Consider the following 23,637-nt stretch of genomic DNA (forward strand, 5'->3'; position numbering starts at 1 on the left):
TTGCCCAATTTGTCCTGAGTGCGGCAATACCCCACTTGTGGTGATAAACTGCCGTTTGGGCCCATGGGAGGGCTCAGAAGGAAAGGAGCGCTGTGTGTTCTTTGGAGTACAGATTTTGCTGGTTTGGTTTTCGGGTGGCATGTCGCATTTGCAGAGCCCCAGAGGTATCAAAGCAATAGAAACCTACCACAAATGACCCCATTTTGGAAACTACACCCCTCAAGGAATTCATTTATGGGTGTTGTGACCATTTTGACCCCATAGTTTTTTCACAGAACTTATTTGAATTGGGCTGGGAATGAAAACAAAATTATTTTTTTCAAATAATATGTAGTTTTGGCTGAAAATTTCTTATTTTCACAAGAAACAAAATACCCCATTCTGGTGCGCAATTTGTCCTGAGTGCCGCAATACCCCATTTGTTGTGATAAACTGCCGTTTGGGCCCATGGGAGGGCTCAGAAGGAAAGGACCACCATTTGGCCTACTGGGGATTTTCTAGTGCGAAGTCATGTATGCAGAAGCCCCTGAGGTACCAGTACGGTTGAAACCCGCAAGAAGTGACCCCGTTTTAAAAACTACACCCTTAAGGCATTTATCTAGAGGTGTAGTGAGCATTTTGACCGGAGACATACACCCCATAAACTGTAATGTGGGTTCTCCCGGGTATGGCAATACCCTACATGTGGCTGTTATCAGCTGCCTGGGCACACAGCAGGGCCCAGAGGGGAAAGACGAGGGGGGATAAGCTGTGCGGAGTGCATCAGGGTAAGTAAAATTGGGGTAAATTATAAACCAAGGGATGTATGATAAATTTTAAAACACTCTTTCATACAGAGCTCTGGTTATTCGGGACACGTGTCACATTGATATATTGTGTCATCCATTATCCCCCTCTTATAGCAGACTTTGCACCTCTTTTGACTTTTTCCCTTCTTGCCAGTTTGGGGAACTTCTCCTGGAAAGTGTTGCCCTGGTACGATGCGTGTGGCCTCGCTTCCAGAAGTACTGGGTGCCCCCCCTTCTTGGTCCCTAAAGATTAGGTTCTTGATAATCACCTCTTGAAATTCCAGGAAAGTTCCCGTCTGGCCTACACATTGTACAAAGCCATCTGTATGATGTGCACGGCCAGCTTCTTATACCACACCGCATGGCGCTGTAGGGCTTCAGGACTTGATCTTACAAGTCCATCCCTCCCATGTACCTATTGTAGTCCAGGATGCAGTCTGGTATGGGGGTGGCCTTTCCTTCATATATCCTAAACCTGTAGGTATACCCTGATGCCCTCTCACAGCTTATACATCTTCACCCCATACCTTGCCTTCTTACCCGGCAGGGACTGGTGGAATTGAACCCTCCCTTTAAAATGTAACAGGGACTCATCAATAGAAATACACTTCTCGGGGGTGAATGCTTGGGAAAACCGGGCACTGGAACGGTCTAATAGGGGTCTCCGTTTATACAAACGGTCAAAACTGGGGTCATCTCGGGGTGGGCACGGCTCATTATCAGTATAATGTAAGAAGCGAAGTATTGCCTCATTTATTTATTTTTTTAGGTTCCAGTTCAGTTCTGAAGTTGCTTTGAGGGGCCCATATTTTAGAAACCCCTATGAAACACCCCATTTTAGAAACTAGACCCCTCAAAGTATTCACAACAGCATTTAGAAAGTTTATGAACCCATTAGGTGTTTCACAAAAATTTAGAGCAAAGTAGAGGTGAAATTTACATTTTTTTTTTGTCAGAAAATCCTTTTTATACCATTTTTTTTATAACACAAAAGGATTTATCAGAGAAACGCAACTTAATACATATTGCCCAGATTCTGCAGTTTTTAGAAATATCCCACATGTGGCCCTCGTGCGGTAATAGACTGAAGCACCGGCCTCAGAAGCAAAGGAGCACCTAGTGGATTTTGAGGCCTCTTTTTTATTAGGCACCATGTCCGGTTTGAAGAGGTCTTGTGGTGCCAAAACATTGGGAACCCCCCAAAAGTGACCCCAATTTGGAAACTAGACCCCTTGAGGAATGCATTGTAGTTTTCTTGGGGTGTATGCGGCTTTTTGATCAGTTTTTATTCTATTTTTATGTGGCACGGTGACTAAAAAACAGCAATTCTACTATTGTTTTTTTTTTTCTTTTTTTTTACAGCGTTCACTGTGCGCTATAAATGACATATTCACTTTATTCTGCGGGGCGATACGATTACGGCGATACCAGATGTTTATAGGTTTTTTTTATGTCTTATGGCGTTTGCACAATAAAATACGTTTTGTAAACAATCATTTACTTTTTGTGTTCCCTTATTCTAAGCGCCATAACGTTTTTATTTTTCAATCAATAAAGCCGTGCGAGGACTTATTTTTTGCATAACGAACTGTAGTTACGATCAGGACCATTTTTAGGTACATGCGACTTTTTGATCTCTTTTTATTCCATTTTTTGCGAGGTGAAGTGACCAAACAATTGTGATTCTGGTATGGTTTATTATTATTTTATTTTACGGCGTTCACCGTGCGGGATGAATAATGAAATAATTTTGTAGTTCAGGCCGTTACGGACGCGGCAATACCAATTATGTATAGTTTATTTGTTTGTTTATATATTTTTATTAATAATAAAGGACTGATAAGGGAAAAAGGGGGATTTTTACTTTTATTACTTTTAAATCTTTTATTTTCTTAATTTTACACATCTTTTTTTAACTTTTTTTTTACTTTATTACTTTGTCCCACTAGGGGACATGAGGGCAGGAGGCCCTGATCGCTATTCTAATACACTGCACTACATGCGTAGTGCAGTGTATTAGAACTGTCAGCTACTCACTGACAGCAAGCATAGTGGGTCCTGACGTTGTCAGGACCCACTAGGCTTCCGTCTATGGCATAGCCGGACGCCATTGTTTGGTGTCCGGTTGCCATAGTCACCATCGCCGGCCGCTATCGCGTAGCAGGCCGGCGATGGCAGCTTAACCCCTAAAAAGCCGCGATCTCTATAGAACGCGGCTTTTAAGGGGTTAATCAGCGGGGACACAGCGATCGGTCCCCGCTGTAGGAGCTGTGACAGCTGCTGTACGAGACAGCAGCTGTCACAGCTCCTGTATGTGTCGGGAGGACGGCCGAAACGGCCGTTACTCCCGAGACGTACTATTACGTCATGGAGCGCGAACGATACAGCTGCCATGACGTAATAGTACGTCAAGGAGCGGGAAGGGGTTAACGGACCAAACATGCTCGTGTGAATCCAGCCTAACTGTTCTACAGCAGCTCAGCAGCAAACAGAATTTGTTAGAATTTATTATTGGCTACATGCCATGTTTCTGTGGTAACAAGGGATGCAAATTTTGGCGCACTCAATATTTACTTAAAAATGTGCGACTTTTCTCTCATCTTGCCACTTTTAAGAAGTGTCGAGAAGTGGACGTTGTTAACAGGGAAAGTATTTGACAGATTTCTAAAGCCAGAAGATGGCACAAACTGTAGGTCAAATCGATGCCTGTTTATAGCTGGTGTAGATTTAATGCCCGGTATGCGCCAAATTTATTAAGAGTAGTTTGTCTGAAATAAATTTGGCACTTTTCACTCTGACGTAGTTTAGTTAAGACTGGCGTATGAAATGCAAATCTTAATAAATTCCCACTAATAACAGGAGTCAAGAATAGATAAAAACAACCAAAGAAGACTGTAGGGATAAGATTACACAGGGCGGATATGCTGCGTAAAGGTACGCAGGGATTTCCGGATGAAAAACTGCACCCAATTGTAGCGTATTTTTTCGTCCGGAATGTCTATTGAGGAAAACAGAAGCGGAAAAGAAAAACGCTCACACTTACCCCCTGACGTCCTGCAGACTGGCCTCTTGGGATGACGTTTCATCCCATGTGATCGCTGCAGCCTGTGATTAGCTGCAGCGGTCACATGTGATGATACGTCATCCCAGGAGGCCGGCCTGGATAAAGAATCACAGAATTCTGCGTAAGTATAAGTTGCTGTTTTTTTGAGCTGCGATTTTTGCGGTAGAATGGAAGCTTTTCCGCCGCTATTTATTTTATTTATTTTGATTTACCTCCCCATTGCATTCAATGGGGAAGACCAGCAGCAAAAAAGCAGCGATTAGACAAATATAATTGACATGCTGTGGATTAAAAAAACACACCGCAAGTCAATTTGTGAGCGGTTTTACTGCTCATCATTTACGCAGCGTGTGGATGACATTTGTTCTAATCTCAACCACTCTGCTGCTACTGTATTATGATGCAGATCCGCAGTATTTACACTATGTGTGAACTTACCCTAGCACCGATGCTCCTCTCTCCTTTTACCACCAATAGAGAAGTAGAATCTTTCCGATGTTATTCCTCTCCCTTTACTTTCCACTCCTTGCTTTTGCTTCACAAACAGAAACAAAACGGCATTTAAAGCACTGGCACTATTAACCCTCACACCCTACCCCTAGGACGTGGACCACATAAAATAAACAGTTGTACCATTGTGTTAAGTGCCTGTTATAGTATGTGAGAGGATTTCATTGGCTGCTGTGCATGTTTGTTTTTTGTTTTATGCTACGGTCCTGGACGTAGGCAGATCTACAAGATAACCCATATGTGCTGCCGGGGACATAAGGGAATGTCAAATCAATCAAATATTGGGACTATTCTTGTCTGATGAAGAATTAGTAGGAATTCTGGAACAGATTAATGGAGTTTAACATGTAGAGAGATACTGATGTAATAAGGGACTACTTCTACTATGGTTCGATGAATGGAGATGGTCCCTGAGATTTATATTCTACATATGTGAGCGTGAAAAATATGTGTTTTTCAGAAGTGAAATGAAGCGCTGGATGACGTCTCTCGTTCCAAATCGAAGAACAAAATTTGTTTCCATCACTGCCCGGGTATTTGGTAAGTTATAAATAATAAAAAAAAATATAGGAGGTCAAAATGTTTCTTTTTACGTTTACAAATCACTTTTGAAGACTAGGCTGCTTAGGATATTATTTCCGACTTGATTAAATACTGACCTAAATAGCGCTGTCTCCCTGATCTAAGCGCTGTTTCTTTTTTTTTCCTGGAGCCCCCGTTTCAGAGATATGGCCCACTGTTGTATTGGCTCCCTCTATGCTATTTTGCTCTAGTTAGCCAACAGGGCGTGAACTATCCTCAAGCTGTCTCACATTGATTGGTCAGCATCAGAGGCAGGGAAGCTAGCTCCACCCCGTTGGCTAACTCCTGCAAATTAGCATAGAGGGAGCCAACACAACAGTGGACCATATCTCTAGAACGGGAGCTCCAAGAAATCAGGGAGAAGGCTCTATTCAGGTGAGTAAACCAGTTTAACTTATATATAACCTAGTGACAGGTTCTCTTTAAAGGGCTGATACACTAATATACAAGCAAACCCTACACACAAAAAGCATTGTGTTTATTATGGTTAATATGAGTGAAATATTAATAAAATTTGGCTCCTCATAAAGACGCACTACATGGAGTATTCATCTTCCTTGACCTGGCAGTCAAAAGAATTATGACCACAAATGAAAACACGTCTGTAAGCAAAGCTTGAAGATCTGCTTTTATTCATGGTCTGGGGCAGGGTCGGACTGACTAACCAGAGTACCAGAGGATCCTCCGGTGGACCCAGACTCTGACACAATAAAAGGCCCCAAAGGTACAGCAGAACACAGCCCCATTTGGAGTTGACTTTGGAACCAATCACTTACCACTGTGGTCTATTTCTTATGGGTTGATTCACAAATAACCTAAGACGTTACTGATGATATGTACTATGTAATGAAAACAATAGTGACAATGTTATTCAAGATGGATGACACTAGTCTGGGATATATTGGACCGACTAAAATAAGTTATTCCAAGGGCTTATTCATTAGTTATATAGAACGTATTCCACTTTAAACTGCATCATAAATTTTGTGATCAATGTACACATAGGTCCTACCATTAATAAGGACTTAATCCAAAGTAGTGATAGCAAGCGTTCTGCTCCAAACAGAGTCTAGTGTAGATACATGTAAGGCCGGAGAGACCTGGCTGGTTGCTTATGGCCAGTCTGATGATCGGCTGCATGTTGGGCAATGTAGGGGAAACACACTAACATCCATTGATTGTAAGAGCTTTAACTCACAGAAAGGACAACAAGATTTTTGTCATTCTCGTGAGGTTGTCATTCTAGACCACACCATATGTTAAAACAACAAATGTCCAATTGATCTCTGCCTTGATCTGCAACATGGTCCGGGCTTCTACAGGGTAATCTACTGCTGGGCTTCAATTCAATATTGTTCTGGATCGCAGCGACAGTCCTTAGTAATGTGAATAGATGTATTATTATGATGGCCCTTATAATGTGCACACCCTAGGTATATAGATTACTGTCTTAATAAAATAACTTTTGCGCTTCAGACTGGGCAATGTGCAGTTTTTCAGTCTCAGCAGCTGTAGAAAGCGCTACGGATAATATCTAGATTTTTTCCCTGATCAAATAGTGTCACATTTTAATGAGTTCTCATGGAGAAGTATTGCACTGCTCATTTCAACTGCGAGCTGCATCCATCAATGTTTGACCCAATTATCAATGACTTGTCAGGACTTACCCTTCTAATTCTTGGGTTGTGACAGTTTTATAGAACATGCTGTCATATTTTGTTTACATTTCCGAGTGTGTTTTTTGCAAGATAACCGATCCCAAAATAAAAATAATCCAACAAGACTTTGATTAAACATAGTACCAAACATAAAGAATCATCTGCATGAATTTGAGATAGTTGAGTGGAAGGCTGCCAGCCGCTAGCCTTGGGGAAGGAACACGGAAAAATGCTATTAAAGGAAGGAATTGAATGATCGTTAGTCATGCAAGGAGATACAGACAGTCGTTCTCTATACAGACATATTCTTCCAACCTGTGATGACTACAATGAAGAATGGACTGTGAAGCTTGCCCAGTCCTGCCAGTCCTAACTCATTTCTACAATGTAACACTACCTGCTTTCTGTTGAAAATAGTTTTAAAGCGTACAACCAGTGAAAAATAAAAACATCACAGTGCTCTTAGGTCTTCATGTACAGTACCTTTGTGGGGCCTTTCCCTTCACAGCTCAGCCGTTGTGCCGCAGATCTCTCCTTCCTCCTAATTCACTAACAGGAAGGTTTCATTGTATGCCATGTTACAGATACAGTGGAGTTGCAGCCCGGTCACTGTCTCTATAAGCCTGATAGCTCACCTTAGGCCCCATGCACACGACCGTAGAATTCATCCGTAATTCCGGGTCGTAATTGTGGTCTGCAATTACGGACCTATTAATTTCTATTGACCACGGAAAGCTTCCCGTATATTTACGGGAAGGTGTACGGGCCGTAGAAAGCTGCCGCAAAAGATAGGACATGTCCTATCTTTTGCTTTTTACGGACTGTGCTCCCATTCTTAGTATAGGAGCACAAGCCGAAATTGCAGGTGGCTGTCGGTGGCCGTCTGTGCTCGCAATCACGGGCAGTCAATACAGGCATGGGGACTTGCAGTTGCCATTCTCCCCCCCCCCCCACCTTCCCATGTCAGTAAACTCCTACACATTGCTTGAAACCCTGCAGAGGCTGCTGTAATCACAGGGCTTCATTAACTAGAAAGTTCCCTCTCCAGACACACAATTGTCATTTCCTGTTTGGGCAAGATATTCAAGTTTTCTCTTCTCTCTATCTGTCCCTGCAGATGACATAAGCAAGGAGGAACTAAGGGGCTGTAGTAATTCCATACCTCCCAACGATCCTGTTTTTTGCAGAATTCCAAAATGGAACTCAAAAGGGGTGGGGCTTATGCGTCCAAAATGGGCATTTCTGGGCGGTTTTGTGGGTGTTTCTGTGCAGATTGGAGGCAGGGCTTTATATGTCCCACGGGTGAGGATTCAAATGTTTTGAGCACAGGTAGTTTAAGTCTTTAAAGGGGTTGTCCACAGGATAGCTCATGAGTATATGATTGGTGGGGGTCCAACACTCTGACCCCGCACTGACCAGTTGCTCCGGCTGCCTCCGCCACCGGTTGTCCATGCCGGAAGCAGATGGCTCTGGTCACGGAGTAGTGGCGGAGCTGCAGAACTGCAGCTTAGCTCCTATTCAATTGAATAGGAGTAGAGTTGCTGTTCTGCAGCATGGCCGCTATGCAGTAGTCGGAGCCATTTGCTTCCGACTCGGAATACTGCATACTCTTCATAACATCCGTCGCCCAGAGGCAGCCAGGGCAGCTGATCAGTGCGGGCCCGGGAGTCGGACAACCCCTGTGGATAGGTCATCTGTTGTCCGTGCCTGGACAACCCCTTTTAACTACTCTGCTTTATACTGAAGTTAATTGAGCGTGCAGCCTGGAAATATAATAAACAGCACAGGGCACTCATCTTTTAGTTCTAGATGAGAAACTTGAATTTACAAACTAGTTCACAGACATTATTTTATTTATTTTTTTAAAGTGATTTTATTGTGTATAAGTAGTAAAACATAAAAAAAGCTGTTGTTTTTTTTAAAAACACCTCCTCCAAAAAAAATTATAAAAGTTATACATGCACCCCAAAGTGGTGACATTAAAAAATACAAAAAAGTCCTCATAAGGCTCTCGACGGAAAAATTACAAATGTCATGGGTTATGGATACTTTTTTTTCCCCCCATAAACAGCACCATTCTCGTCCATGGGCTATTGCAGCTCCATTCAAGAGAAATCCATGCGGAAATGTGATACTGTTTCTGTGGGAAAAAAAAAACGTTTTAAATGACAACATGCCAACCCACAAAGCCCAGTACACGTCATACCTCTCCAGGCAGCCCCTTAGAAATCTACGTGGATTGTTTTCTTTTTAGAATTGTGCCGATTTGTTTTCTAAAACCATATTTTTTTTCTTTTCTTCTGCTCATTTCTTTTTTTTACTTTTCTCTCCCTATAGACTGTCCACAAGTGCAGTGCGTCCACCCTTACATTGCCCAGGAGCCGGATGAGCTGTCTCTTGATCTGGCAGACCTTCTCAATGTGCTGGACAAGACAGATGATGGTATGTGTCCCACTAGTGACAGGCTCAGATCCCAATGGACATTTGCATTTTGAAATTCATAATAAGAATTTGACAGATTTCAAGAGCAGAATACCTATGTCAGAGTGGCAGGATGAATTGCTTTTCTGAGTGACGGGTTGAGGCTTAATATTTGTAGCAAAGTGACAAGATTCATCTGCTCAACTATTATGTGAGTGTAAAAAAAATAAACAATTTGCCAAAATGCAGAGTAGATTTCATTTTATCTGCAGACATTTCTGCAAGTCTCCGTGCAGGATGACAGCCTGGCCGGAAGGTGATAGGAGAGCAGGTACACAGATTATATAAGAGACATTGTTCTACGTTTTGCCTTCTTTTGAATTAGTATTGCACACCCATTGGTGTTTGTTAATGTAGCTGTAGACCAGGGGTCTCCAAACTGTGGCTGTCAGGGCATGCTGGAAGTTGTAGTTTTGCAGCAGCTAGTGAGCCAAAGGTTGGAGACACCAATGTAAACTTATTAGTATTCACTGCAAAGATTCAGGAGAATGGGGCTACCCTACATCCACACAGTGGTAGAAAGCTGATATGATTTTTAATCTCATACAACCACTTTAAAGGGGTTTTTCACCTTCTGACAACTGATGACCTATCCACCAGATAGGTCATAAGCACATGATCTGTGGGGGTCAGACTCCCGGACCCCGCACAGATCAGCTGGTCCGGTGCCTCCGTGCATCAGACATACATGCCAGAAGCAGTTGGCTCCAGCCACAGAATAGCGGCCATGCTGCAGTACTGCATATCTGCTCCTATTCAAATGAATAGGAGCAGACCTGCAGTTCTGCAGCAGGGCCACTATGCTATGTACGTAGCCAACTGCTTCCAGCTTCGTACATAGCATTATGTGCCATAACAGCGGCTGATCGGTGCGGGATTCGGGTGTCGGACCCGCTCCGATGATATATTGATGACCTATCCGGTGGTTGCAGCTTTCCTGTGTAAGGGCCCAATTACACCAGCCAATTATCGGGCAAATGAGTGTTCACAGAACGCTCGTTCACGATAATTGCCCTGTGTAGACAGGGTAACGATCAGCTCGTTCATCGGCTTATTGTATAGTTTTAAATGCCCAAAATATTATCATTGTCGGCAACACATCTCCCTGTGTAAACTGAGAGTTGTGCTGCCCGACATGATAATAATGTATGGGGACGAGCAATTGGAGTAACGAGCGCTCGTCCTGTCTCGTTGATCGGCGCTCGTTTACATGGCCCAGGTCGGGCCGTGTAAAACTACCTTCAGACTTTTTGCAGTTCTACTGATTGATTTTAACTATTGAGTGAACGTTTTTTCGTTTTTTTTTTTTTGCTTCCGTCCATCACTTAGGGTGGGTTAGGGTTGGAGGGGGGTATAATATACAAGATGTTTGTATAATACCTGTAACAGCTATGTTGGTCGATACAATGTTTTGTTTTTGTTTTTTTATTTATGCAAATAATAAAAGATGCATTATTTAAAAAAAAAACTATTGAGTGACAGCAGTCCACAAGATTATATGTAACTCAATGTATTCATTTGGACTGCAGCTATAGCTCAATAGCTAAAATCAATCGGTGGCACTACAAAAAGTCTAGGTGTAGTCCTGGCCTAAAAAGGAATAGGCAACTGATGAAGTTCCAATCTGTTAACCACTTTAATATAAAAAGAAAAATGGAACTAGCAGAGTATACTGTGCAGTGGGTGTTTACAGAAGAGAATTATCATGTGAGTAAGATAATGAGCGCTATTATAACTGCACTTGTATTTATCTTTATTAACAAATCTACATAATGGGTAAGGATTATATTGAAAGAATTTCCATAATAAAAATGCAATTGCCTATTATGTGGAGCAGCAGGGAGAGACATCTGTTATATGTAAAACACAGCACACAGGTAGAATGGGACATGGCACTTAAAAGCAAGTCTATTGTTTAGGATGACAGATAGGAGGTGGTTCTACAGTCAGATCGTTCTATATCAGGTAACCAGTAACAAACTATGGGTAATATACAGGAAACCCAGGAGCAAAGATTCAATTTGCTGTCCTGGTCTTGTATCTAAATAGCATATCCAAGGCAGAGGAGCTTTTTCCACCTCCTTGACCCACTGCACCAGATGCCCATGCCTTGCCAGCCCACCCCCACACTACAGAGGTTGGCAAAGGCTACAGGGTATTTCTACTCCTGATCAAAAGTTTTCATTAAAGCGTACCTCCAGTGATTCTCTTAAAAACCTCATAGGATATGTAGCTGTGTGTGTAAATTCAAGTTTATAATCTAGAATTCAAATATAAGTGCTTTATGCTGTTTATTAGCTTCAATAACTTGCAGACACAACACTATTCATTTCAGTATAGGGCAGAGTACGAGTAGACTTGAATCATTGCAGCCCTTTACTTCCTTCCTGGTGAGAGAAAATAGCTAGAAAAATAAAGAATGCAAGCACAAATAACTTGAATATCTTAGGCTATGTTCACATCTGCGTCAGGGCTCCGTTCCGACGTTCCGTTGTAGCTTTTTGTCGGAACGGAGACCTGACTGACACAAACTGAAACCAAAGGTTTCGTTTCCATCACCATTGATTTCAAAGGTGACGGATTCGGTGCAAATGGTTTCCGTTTGCCTCCGTTGTGAAAGGGTTCCCTCATTTTGATTGAATAAAAATCAATGGTGATGGAAACAGAAACCTATGGTTTCCGTTTGTTTCAGTCAGGGCTACGTTCTGACGGAAAGCTCAGACGGAATGTCAGAATGGAGCCCTGACGTAGATATGAACGAAGCCTTAGTCTGCGCATGTGCAGAAGAAAACCTGATCCGTTAAACGTAATGCATAACTCATACAAATGGATGTCATATCAGTTTGTATCCGTCATCCATTGACTTCAATTTAAAAAAACGGAAAGCTCCTTTCTGTCAGGTTTCCGTAGTTTTTGACTGAAACATTAGTGCAGCAGACTACGGTATTTCTTCTGTCCAAAAAACGGACACCTGATGGAACAGAGCCCAACTGATGCAAAAATAAAACCCATTGAAATCAATGTATTTTTTGACAAATACGTTAACTTCAGTTCTTGTGGTCCTCTCACGGATACACTAGAATGGAAGCCAGAATGCAGATGTGAACGCAGCCTTACCCAAACAGGGAATTAGAAGCTGTCTGTGTGTCTGTAGAGGGACATTGCTAGTAAATAAAGTCCTGTGATCACAGCAGCATCAGCACTGGTTCTAGCAGTCAGTCTCTCTCTCTCTCTCTCTCTCTCTCTGTGCATTGTGAGGGGTAACATGTGTAATGTGAGCTAGCAGGCTTGTTTAAATAGTGACCATCTGTAACAAAATGCTTCAGCCTTCCAATATGGGATTAAATGTTTGAGATAAAAGTGCATCACAAATGTACAGTATTAATATTTTTGCATGGGGTTTTTAAGAACAGTTTTATTTTTTCATTTCAACCAATAAGAACTAGATGCTGTGTTTTCAATCTGCCAAAAAGAGAACTTTTAGAGGCCTCATTATCAGAAACTCTTCAGATATTTTACCATATAAATTACAAAGGCAACAGTCCCCTAGTCGTAGAAAACAAATAGTAAAGTATAAAACTTAGCCTTTATTATAGTATTTACTAAAAAATTGTAACACATACAAAGCAAATCCTACCTAAGGAAACCCTAACAGACTCTAATGTCCCCCCACTCAGGTCCGGCTCCAGGTTTATGTGGGCCCTTGGGCGACACAGACTTAGTTGGCCCCTTTGAGGGGGAACTCATGGCGGCAGTAAAATACCAAAAATGGTAACTGTCTATGCCCCCATATAGGAGCTAGGTCCCCAGTTTGTACCCCCATAAATTTAGTGCCCTCTGTAGATAGTGCCACACAGCCCCTGACGTCACTGTCTATATATGGACAGTGTTGTCAGGGGCAACACCAGAGCCATAGTCTTGGGCAGAGCACTACTAGCACTCTGCCTGGGAGTGGCGTAGCTAAAAGGCTCATGGGCCCTTGTGCAAGAATTCAGCTTAGGCCCCCTTACCCCTCCCCAACACCACCAGACCTCTGCGCACGCCTATGCCCAGCTGCCTTGCCCGACAGACCCCATGAATGCCCCCACAGTATAATGCCCCATAGTATAATGAACCCCCCATAGCTGCCACCCTCACAGTATATTGCCCCCATAGCTGCCTCCACAGTATAATGCTCCTATAGCAGCCACACACCGTATAATGCCCCCATACAGTATAATGCCCCCATAGCTGGCCCATACAGTATAATGCCCCCCATACCGTATAATGCCCCCCATAGCTGAACTATACAGTATAATGGCCCCCATAGCTGCCCCATACAGTATAATGCCTTCCATAGCTGCCCCATACAGTATAATGCCCCATACAGTATAATGCCTCTCATAGCTGCCCCATACAGTATAATGCCCAGGATAGCTGTCCCATACAGTATAATGCCCCCTCCCATACCTAGTATAATGCCCCCATATGTACTTAATAGAAAAATAATAACATAATTACTTACCTACCCCCCCGTTCCCACGACGTGTGGTGGATCCTTTACCTCCCCTGCACTGTCCTGTGAGTGACTCGTCGCAGACAGGCATGATTACATCACATCGCGCCTGACTGCGCCGAGCTGCTCACGTCACAGTGAATGCTGAAGCGAGGCTCCAGCATTCAACCCAACGGAATCTGTGTCCTGTGGACGCAGGCTAAGTTGGAAGCGGAACCAGCACGGTCGGCGCTGTGTGGCACGGGCTTAGGGGCACGGTCGCAGTTGCTAGCTACGCCAGGCTGGGACACTGCTCTGGTCCTGACATCACTTTGCCAGACACGGAGTCCCGGCGCAGAGCAGCTAGCACTCTGCCTGGGACTCCTCTCCTTCTTACATCACTGTCCATATATGGACAGCGATGCCTTAACGACGGCAGCGTCAGCACCTGGCGGCCAAGGGGGCCCCCCACCAAGTGGAGTGGGCCCTGGCACTTGCCCTGGTTTGCCGGGTGCTTACGCCTAGTCAAAAGTTAACTTTACAGATAAACTTTGTCTTGAATATCTAATTCAATCAGAATCTAGAATGTTATCTTGAACATCAGAGACTACTGTTACACCTTGTGTACCAGATTTGTTGGAGTTGTTATGCACCGCTACGGCCATCTGTCTTTGTATATGTGCCCCTTTTTTTTAGTATAACTTCACCCCACCCACTTTCCGGTCTATCTTTTCTTCCTATTGCCTGTGAATATCATTGACACAGGGCAATAAGGATTCATTGGATATTTGTAGAGTTGTAATAGAGCCTGCCTAGGAACAGGTTGGAGGTTGGGGTCGCCCCTTTCAGGGTGGGTGCCCAGACTTGGTAAGGTTAGGGTTAGGGTATGTAAGATTTGCTTCTTATATTGATTATAATCTTAGGTAAATACTATAATAAAGGCTGTTTTATACTTTATGTAGTGAAAGAAAGTAAACCTGTCCTGCCCGATGGAAAGACTTTCCCCGTCTCCATTGCCCTCAGTATTGATAGTGTAAGGGTATGTTCACACGCAAACGTAAAATACGTCTGAAATTACGGAGCTGTTTTCAGGCGAAAACAGCTCCTGAATTTCAGATGTTTTTGCATGTGCAGGCGCTTTTCGCGGCATCCATAACGGACGTAATTGGAGCTGTTTTTCAATGGAGTCAAAGAAATACGGCTCCAATTACGTCCCAATAAGTGACACGCTCATCTTTGACGCGAGCGTCTTTTTATGCGCCGTCTTTTGACAGCGGCACGTAAATAAATAGCCGTCTGCACAGAACACTGTGAGACCCATTGAATTCAATGGGCAGGTGTTTGCCAACGCTTTGGAGCCGTATTTTCGGGCGTAATTCCTGGCATAAAATGCCTGAATTATGTCCGTAAATAGGGCGTGTGAACATACCCTAATAGTGATGATCTATTATAAACCAGATCACCATTGTTAACCAGAATAAACAAATTTAGGGTGTCTGTGCCTCCTACCAGCATTGGACTGGGTTTCCTTGAACCTTCCAAAGGAAATTATTCTGAGGGTTTACCTTCCATCTATATAGAACATGTACACATCTACTTTTAATTGCATTGCAATCTTTGTTGATGTCATTGTACACAGAGGACATATCATCAATAAGGTCAAAAAAGTTATAGAAAAATTAACCCATAAAAAATAGAACCTAGTGGCATGTAATTGGCTACAAAGTCATCTCCAAATGGGATTGTCTTCTGCTGGATCTTTGGTGCCCTGTTTTATTAGGGGTCCATTATTGTATCAAAGCTCCTCTGGTGGGTCAGTCCAACCCTGCCTCCTGCCCACCATCACACACCCCTAGCCTTCCCACCACAACAGACACACTTTCTCCAGTAGCAGCTCCCCGGAACTTTTCAATATTGTTCACTATGTCTATCTGTAAAACGACTGGGTTTCGGAGCAGTAGATTCATTCCACCAATAATATTCTAGTTCTGTAGTGTAGAAAAAGCAAACAATGAAATAATGGCGATTCTGGGAATGGTTACTTCAAATAGTTTGGTATTATGGAGTGGATACCACACTGCAAGCATTACTACTCATTCACACAATACTCCAAATACTAAGAACTACAGCTACACAAATGTTCTGTTCATTATTTTACCATATCTTTCTAAAATTGACTGTAAGGCCTCATTTACACGAACGTAATATACGCGCGTGCGACGCGCGTGCTTTGCACGCATGTCGTACGCACCTATATTAGTCAATGGGGCAGTTTAGACGATGCGTGAATTGCGCTCAGCGCATGTGCGCAGAAAAAAACTCACGACATGTTCTATAATCGTGCGTTTTTCGCGCACTCACGCACCCATTGAAGTCAATGGGTGCGTGAAAACCACGCATGCCGCACGGAAGCACTTCCGTGCGAACTGCGTGATTCGCGCAAGAGCTGTCAAACTCCTGAATGTAAACAGAAAAGCACCACGTGCTTTTCTGTTTACAAACATCCAAACGGAGTGTCAAATTCGAGATGAGCGCACCGAACTTCACCGGGTTCGGCCAAACTCGTTTTGACCGAAACCGGTAAAAAATGTCCGGGTACGCGACGTCAGGAGACAGTCACTGTCCACGGTGCTGAAAGCGTTAAACTGGTTCAGCACCATGGACAGTGACTTCCGCTCCGAAAATCCATGAACCTGTAAAAAAAAAAAGACGTTCTGACTTACCGATAACTCCGGTCCGACCTCCCGGGATGACAGTTAAGTCCAAGTGACAGCTGCAGCCAATCACAGGCCAAGCACAGGCTGCAGCCAATCACAGGCTGCAGCGGTCTCATGGACTGCGGCGTCATCCTGGGAGGTGGGGCCGGATGACAAGAGTGGGACGCGTCACCAAGGCAACGGCCGGGAGCCCGGACTGGAGGAAGCAGGAAGTTCTTGGTAAGTATGAAAGTCTTTTTTTATTCACAGGTTGGTGTATATTGTGATCGGCATTCACTGTCGAGGGTGCTGAAAGAGTTACTGCCGATCAGTTAGCTCTTTCAGCACCTTGGACAGTGACGGGCGTCGACTAGCCTCATCTCTATGATGGCGGCTGCGCGAAAATCACGCAGCCGCGCATCATACACGGATGACACACGGAGCTGCCAAGTGCCTTTTGCGCGCGCAAAACGCAGCGTTTTTTGCGCGCGCAAAACGCACACGCTCGTGTAAATGAGGCCTAAAGCAAATGAATCTAGAGACAGCTAGAGTGTAACATTTCAGGTATTGTTGGAGTATAATCTTCTCTTATTCATTAGTAAAAAGAGAAGAAAAGAAAATACAAATCAGGCTGATACATTTATAAAGCTTATCTTTATTAAACTGAGCAGTTTCACAAAGGGCCTGTTGATGAATATCTCCATGTACTCATTGAGCTTGGGGCCAAGTTATAAGAAGACTTTGCGATAACAGCCTTGAGCCTTCCTACTTCCATATGCTACACCATAGTTTTCAGATTAATGAAGACGTTTCTCCAGTTGAGCATATATCGTGGTGATTGAGTTCTCATTACTTCTAATCCTCTAAGTGTGCAGTCACACGTGGCAGATTTAGTTGCAGAAGTTTCTGCAGCAGGTGCATTGATTTCTGCAGGTCCCAATTAGATGAGTAGGACAGTTGCCGAAATTTTAGAAACACAATCTGCCACGCATGACAGCAGCATAGTAGTCTATAATGAAGCACAGACAGGCCTCCTGGTATACTGTTACTTGTATGTTAGCCACTATTCACACGGTGCGGTTAAATCACATTTATTTTTTGCGATTTCGGGAAAACAGCTTCAAAAACTGTGTTTGGACCACATCGTGTGAATAGACCCTTACAACAACTCTGTGCTAATGAAATAGGTAAATGATCATCTCAAAATGAAATGCTACTTTTTCAAAGTATGTTAAATCATTTTGATATCATAGTGTCTTTCTTGTAATTGTACTCCATGCAACTGATGAAGACTGGGTTCACACCTGCGTCGGTGTTTCGTTTTTCTGCTCCATCAGAAGAGCAGAACAGAAATACTGGAAGCGCCGGTTTAGTTGTATGACAGACATCACCAGCGGCTGGCGCAATGGGTTCCGTCGGGTGTCTGTGGTTTTACCAGAAATAGCGCAGCATGCTACGCTGTAGTTTCTGGTATTTTCAGACGGATCTGCGACAGAGGCCCCTAATGGAGCCTCCAACGCAGATGTGAATGAGGTCTAACCTCACACTGTCCTGTGATCTGGTTCCTAATCAGTGACTCTCCTGTCATTCATGTGCAAGCAGTGTCTTATGGAAGTTGTATCAATAGATGTAATCAATAAATGAGTATTTAGAAGCCACATAAGGTTTATGTAAAATAATGAAATCTTATTAAAGGAATACTCCAGACAAAACTTTTTCACTGGGGGTAGGTGCATGACTCGGGTATTTAATGAAAACCAAATAGAGAATCCTTATGTCATGTACCAGGCCGTGCACTGAGGGTATGAGTTTTCTCTGGAGTGTTCCTTTAATGCAGAATACTTGTGGGCTCTCATATTTTAAATACCATGATGTTTTCATCATATATACAATTATATGATGCCACTTTTTTTGACCAAAAATGAACACTAATTGAAAATCTTGTATTGTTTGGGGTCTACAGCTCCTACTGTATGTAGACCTAAACGTCTGCATGGTAACGGACTACAAAGCCTGTGTAGTTTGATCCTTCATTAATACTGACATGCATGTGTCCTCTAATTCTTACTGACGGTTAGCAAAAAGTAGGACATTGATGGAATGGAACATATCTGCAGGTTCTGACTACACAGGGTTTGTTCGTAGTCTGTAACCATGGAGACACATAGGTCTGTATAAGAGCTTTAGACAAATGACAGGTTATTTTTATTGAAGGCTGTTATCAAAGCTGCATAATTTCAAATGCATTGGAGCAATAAAAATTAAAAAAAAGAATGGTTGCAAAGGTGGACACATCCTTTAATATGGTAACGTGTGTATGTATAAATGACTCTGAATGGAACTTGTGCTGGTGACACACTCCCTATAAGTATGAATATTCCTATTAGTTTTATTTGTATATTAATTATTACAATTACATTGAATGATCATTTGTTATGTTAGTAATATTCTGAAGTATTAAAAGAATCTAATATAAGCTATTCTGTCAAACATATCTGTACAAGGAGAAGCCAATATTTTCTGGTCAAGATATGCAATACAGGAGAATACATTGCGTCACTTTACTAGGCAACCAGGGACATCACTCAGATCCACATGATTGGATTTATTGCCCATGAACTGCCCAAGTCGCCTATGAACCTGAACATAGGAGACACAGTATTTACATCCTCTCCTCATAGTGTGTGTACATGTTATATTCAGAATCACAACGCAATTTTTCCTTTCTGTCCCAGGTTGGGTGTTTGGTGAACGTTTGCACGACCAGGAGAGGGGCTGGTTCCCCACCACAGTGACAGAAGAAATACTGAACAAGAACATCAGGACGCAGAACCTGAAGGAGTGCTTTAGGGTGCACAAATCTGATGAAGGCAGCCAGAACAAAGACCGGCGGAAGATGGGAAGCAAAACGCGGCAGTGACCCCTGGAGATAGCATGGGGCAGCATGGTTGGGATTGGGAAAGGCGCAGTGTGTCTGTGACGCGATGCAAATATTCTATATAAATATATGTATATTATCTACAAATGTGTGTTACTGTTGTACAGGCACCCATACATTATTGCAATAGGACAAAGCGGTGTTAGATTTGGAAGCAAGGACACAGATTACAGAATGCTTTCCACATCAAGCACACAAAGATATTTATAAACAGATTATATATTGGGTTTATAACTTGTATATTAGAGACTAGTAATGTATGAAGGCAGGCTTACCTAAACTTTGGTAAGAGTACTACAACTCCCATCAACCTGCGCTGGGAGCTGTTCAACGAGAGCTAGGGGACTACTAACTACAGAAGCCTGTCTCCTGACATAACAAAGCTGCCTGAAGAATCCTCTGTTCTACCATATATACCCTTCTACTGGATTCATTGGGGAAGGGTCATGTATAGAAGTTATCTTCTGGACATGGTTTATGTCTGGTAAAATGTGCGACATATGCATAAAAATGGCTCTTCATCTATGAGGAATATAGAGGAGGAGACCTAACAGCTATAGGCCTCAAAATGTCACACAATGACACAACGTGACACATTTTGTGAGGAAACTATCTGCTTTTGTGTAGATGGTGCCGGTATTTGCTCCAATTTTTGTCTGTATAATGATAATCCCCACAGCTGTTGTTTTGCTTTTTGTTTTTTTTTCTGTATTATTTAACTGCTGGTGCCATCTATATCTCCTAAATATATTTAGAGCTTGGTGTGAGCATTTCATCATCATGTCTTCTAGATATGCAGTCATGCAATGTGCTTTACAGGTGGTCTTTTTGGTAGTAGAGATGGGGGGGTTGTGTTGATCCCATATTGTGGCTTGTTTGGGTTCCGTGAATACAGGTTCCCAGTACAAAGCCATTGCGAAAGCCATTTATTGGAGAACATGGGATCTAAGTGCAGTTCACTTGCTTGTGTTTTAGCTCACAGTTTCAACTTGACCATAAATGGTAGAAACACAATGTGATTCTTTATTAATTTAAGAAGCAGAGAATTTTCTGAGTGTGATAACAATCAGAGCGATGAGGACAGAGGTGCCAAGCAGGGCTGCCAGGACGATCGCAGCGACAGCTCCAGGACCCAGGGAACCTGTGGATTAGAGTAAAAGAAAATAAATACTGAGATAATTCTGACATATATGAGATTTAATAAGAAAAAAAATGCTTTTCTCCAGAAACAGTGCCTCCCTTGTTCATGGGTTGTGATTGGTATTGGAGCTCAGCCCCATTCAAGTGATTGGCACTTCAACTCAGTCCCAGACATAGTCGATGGACAAGGGTGGTGCTGCTTCTGAAAGAAATAATCCAGGATTTGTAATCTCATACAACCCCTTTACATTAGATAAAACAGCTTAAAATCAGGGGTTTAGGTATAGAAGGTGCCGAGACAGCAGTCACACCCGTGCCCTGGTGTCGGAGAGGGCCCAATATTACATAGGAATATACCAGTACTATAAATGGCACATGGTAGGTGGGAGCCCTGTTACGGGTTCTGTATTGGGTCCCAGGAGATTCTGTTTAGATATAATTGATCTTTCCACAGCCACTAAAATGTTTTTGAATATAGTGAAGCCTCTTTGAGAAGACCATCCCTCATCTAGTCTAAATTTTTTTGCAATGGATTTTCCATTTCTGTATACCCTATGTATATTGACCTCTTCTCTGAGAACCCCCCCCCCCCCCAAAGACCATTTTAGACTGCAATTTTAAGTGGTTGCCTCAAAGCGGATTCACTGATGGATTGTCTACTGAGAGGAAAGTGCCAAGCCTCATTCAGATGGCTGTCATGTGGTCATATTTTAGTGTCCGTCCCTTGTTCAGGTCACCAGAACGCGGTCGGCCAGGGACTTGTGGCCGTAATGCTAAATTAAAGAAGCTTTAATGGGGTATACCAGGACAACGACTATCACATATACACAGAACACCCATGGACCGCTTGAATCCCCACCGAATGCCAGAATGGGGTTCTCAGACCCCTTGTTCCTACTCACTCCCCCCCCCCCTCGCAGTGAGAAGGAGCTTGAATGGAGCAGCGGTCGAGCAATGTTTCGGTCATTCCCATAAACTTTGAATGGATGGGCCGTGCTCATGCTAGAATGCTGCAAAATTCAAAGTTCCCAAATCGGTCGAGCAGGGAGGAGGAATGGGAGGGGGGTTCGGGAGCCATGTTCCTGTGATTGGTGGGGGCCCAAGTGGTGGGGCGCCCCAGCAATCAGACAATTATCTATTCTGTGGATAGGTGTTAATTGTTCATTTTGGCACTACTCTTAAATATAATTTTCTTGATCATAAGGCTAACATCAAATAAAATAACTTCTACTCCCGCTGCCTCATTCTATTACTACACCATTACTCCAGTATACCATAGCTGCAAGTCTAGTTGAGTGCTACCAAAGCAGAAAATAGGAGTAGGGCTCAATTCCATCACTACTGGGCTTTGATGTATGAAAAGACCGAACATTACAGCAATCCACTGTAATGGAGGTGAAAGGGCTTCATGTAACTCGTAACGCGAGAATGGGAAAAGCTTTATAAATCCCTTGAGCCATTTCCAGAAATAAAGATGGATCTGAATGCTCTTCGGCAACATGGAGAACTAATATAGGAAGGCCATAGGGGATATTTAGAATTAAGGAACAGCCTTCAGTTAATGCAGTATTGAAAATGCTGATACTCTACAGTTTACACACTGAGAAATGTGTGATGTCAATTGCGAATAAATGTATGTGTTCGATATATATATATATATATATATATATATATATATATATATATATATATATACACATATACCCATGTAGCTGCTTTCTCTGAACTTGGTGCCTAAATATCACAGGGTGTAAATTAATTTCACTGCCAATTGAAATGCAGGCTATACTGTAATCCCAGAGAATTCCTTTAAATGGCATTATACTACAGAGGGAAAGTCTGTGTAAGGCTGGGTTCACACTTTTGTGTTTTCTCTGCAGCTGATCTAAACCAATTCAGTTTGCATCAGCTTCTCAATACTTCAACCATTGAAAAGTTTTTCAATCCATCTCCCACTGACTGTAATTATAAAAAAAAAATTTATGCAAACTGATACACTTTGGGGGGTAATTTTTCAACATTTCTACACCAGTTCTCTGGCGGTGCAAACTGCGACTTTTGGCCATTTAACGCCACCCTCACCACTTTTGTGGGAAGGGGGTGTGGCCTCGGTGAAAGGGGGCTTTCCGAGGCTTGACAAATTTATAAAACTCTTCGCCACAAATTTGTACATTGTAGTGGAAATCGACACCAGCTCCTAGCCCCGACCTTGACCCCCCCGATGTGACTACTTCCCCTGCCAATGCCCCCCCATTCGAAAGTAAAAATTTTAAAAATATGTAAATAAAGAAAAAAAATTATACTCACCGCTCCTCTTTTCTTCTCCCCTCTGGCTTCCTCAGCCTTCTAGCAGCGCTCATACAAAGACTTGACGCCGGGCAGTGTCAGGACGTTGTATCCAATGCATAACTGATAATGTTGAAGTGATGCGTCACATATGAGGTCCTAATGATGCCTGGCATCGGGACCTTGTCTGAGCTACACTAGAAGGATGAGGGAGCTGGAGGGAAGAAGAGGAGTGGTGAGGTAAGTATGTGTTTTTTTATTTTATGGGCGAACGGTGTGAGGAATGGATGGCACATCCTTGCGCCAAATGTGTCGCCCGGCCGAAAGATAAGACACATTTATGAAGAGGTTTTCGCCTTACTCAAATTTTTCTTTCCTCATTAAGACTGGCATATGAAATGCCAGTCTTAAAAAACCATCCCCCTTGATTTCAGATTAATCCCCATAGCAATGAATAGGATCCATCATGAGCCATTTCTCTTTTACAAAAACTGTACTAAAAGAAAAATGTAAGTTTGAAATTATGAAACTGTAACCCCAGCAAACATCAACTATCAATACACAATTTTGAAACCAATGTTCAACTTTAATGTCATTTTCGTTTTCATATAAAATTAAGCTAGAGTTGAGTAACTTTGTACATACATATTATTACTTATGGATCCTACATTACCATATGTATTACAGCCCAGAGCTGAATTCACAACTCTGTAGTCCACCGAGCTGAACTCTCCCAGCATTACTAGTTAACACATAGTCTGCATTGAGCTTGCTCTGGTGATTTGCATTCTAAGAAAGTGTTCTTATTGTTTACACCCAAATACGTAAGGGGTCGACTTTCTGAAATAGGTCCAGATGTTGATATAGTTCACATACATTTAACTAGCATACAGATGCGTCCATCCTTAACTTTTCTTGAATTGCATTAAGTTATACAATTTGTCATGATACCAATTCAATACAATCTCACGCCATCTATTTAAAAAAGCGCATACGTTAGAGGTCTACTTTGTTAACATG

At 42.6% G+C, this 23,637-nt stretch overlaps 2 protein-coding genes across 3 annotated transcripts in view; one reads left to right on the forward strand and one right to left on the reverse strand.

Moving 5' to 3' along the window:
• The window catches only part of NGEF (neuronal guanine nucleotide exchange factor), a 179,239-nt gene extending 159,961 nt beyond the window's left edge, over positions 1 to 19,278 (forward strand). For both annotated transcript variants that reach the window (XM_075861321.1, XM_075861322.1), the window contains 3 exons: positions 4,823 to 4,902; positions 8,940 to 9,044; positions 18,989 to 19,278. In XM_075861321.1, the coding sequence (XP_075717436.1) occupies positions 4,823 to 4,902; positions 8,940 to 9,044; positions 18,989 to 19,173 (370 nt within the window). In that variant the 3' untranslated portion in view covers positions 19,174 to 19,278. The remainder of the gene's footprint in view (positions 1 to 4,822; positions 4,903 to 8,939; positions 9,045 to 18,988) is intronic.
• SNORC (secondary ossification center associated regulator of chondrocyte maturation) overlaps positions 18,710 to 23,637 on the reverse strand; it is a 56,837-nt gene continuing 51,909 nt past the window's right edge. The window contains exon 3 of the mRNA XM_075861323.1: positions 18,710 to 20,332. Within this exon, the coding sequence (XP_075717438.1) occupies positions 20,223 to 20,332 (110 nt within the window). The 3' untranslated portion in view covers positions 18,710 to 20,222. The remainder of the gene's footprint in view (positions 20,333 to 23,637) is intronic.

This window comes from Rhinoderma darwinii, chromosome 4 (genome assembly GCF_050947455.1).
Source record: "Rhinoderma darwinii isolate aRhiDar2 chromosome 4, aRhiDar2.hap1, whole genome shotgun sequence".
Taxonomy (NCBI): Eukaryota; Metazoa; Chordata; class Amphibia; order Anura; family Rhinodermatidae; genus Rhinoderma; species Rhinoderma darwinii.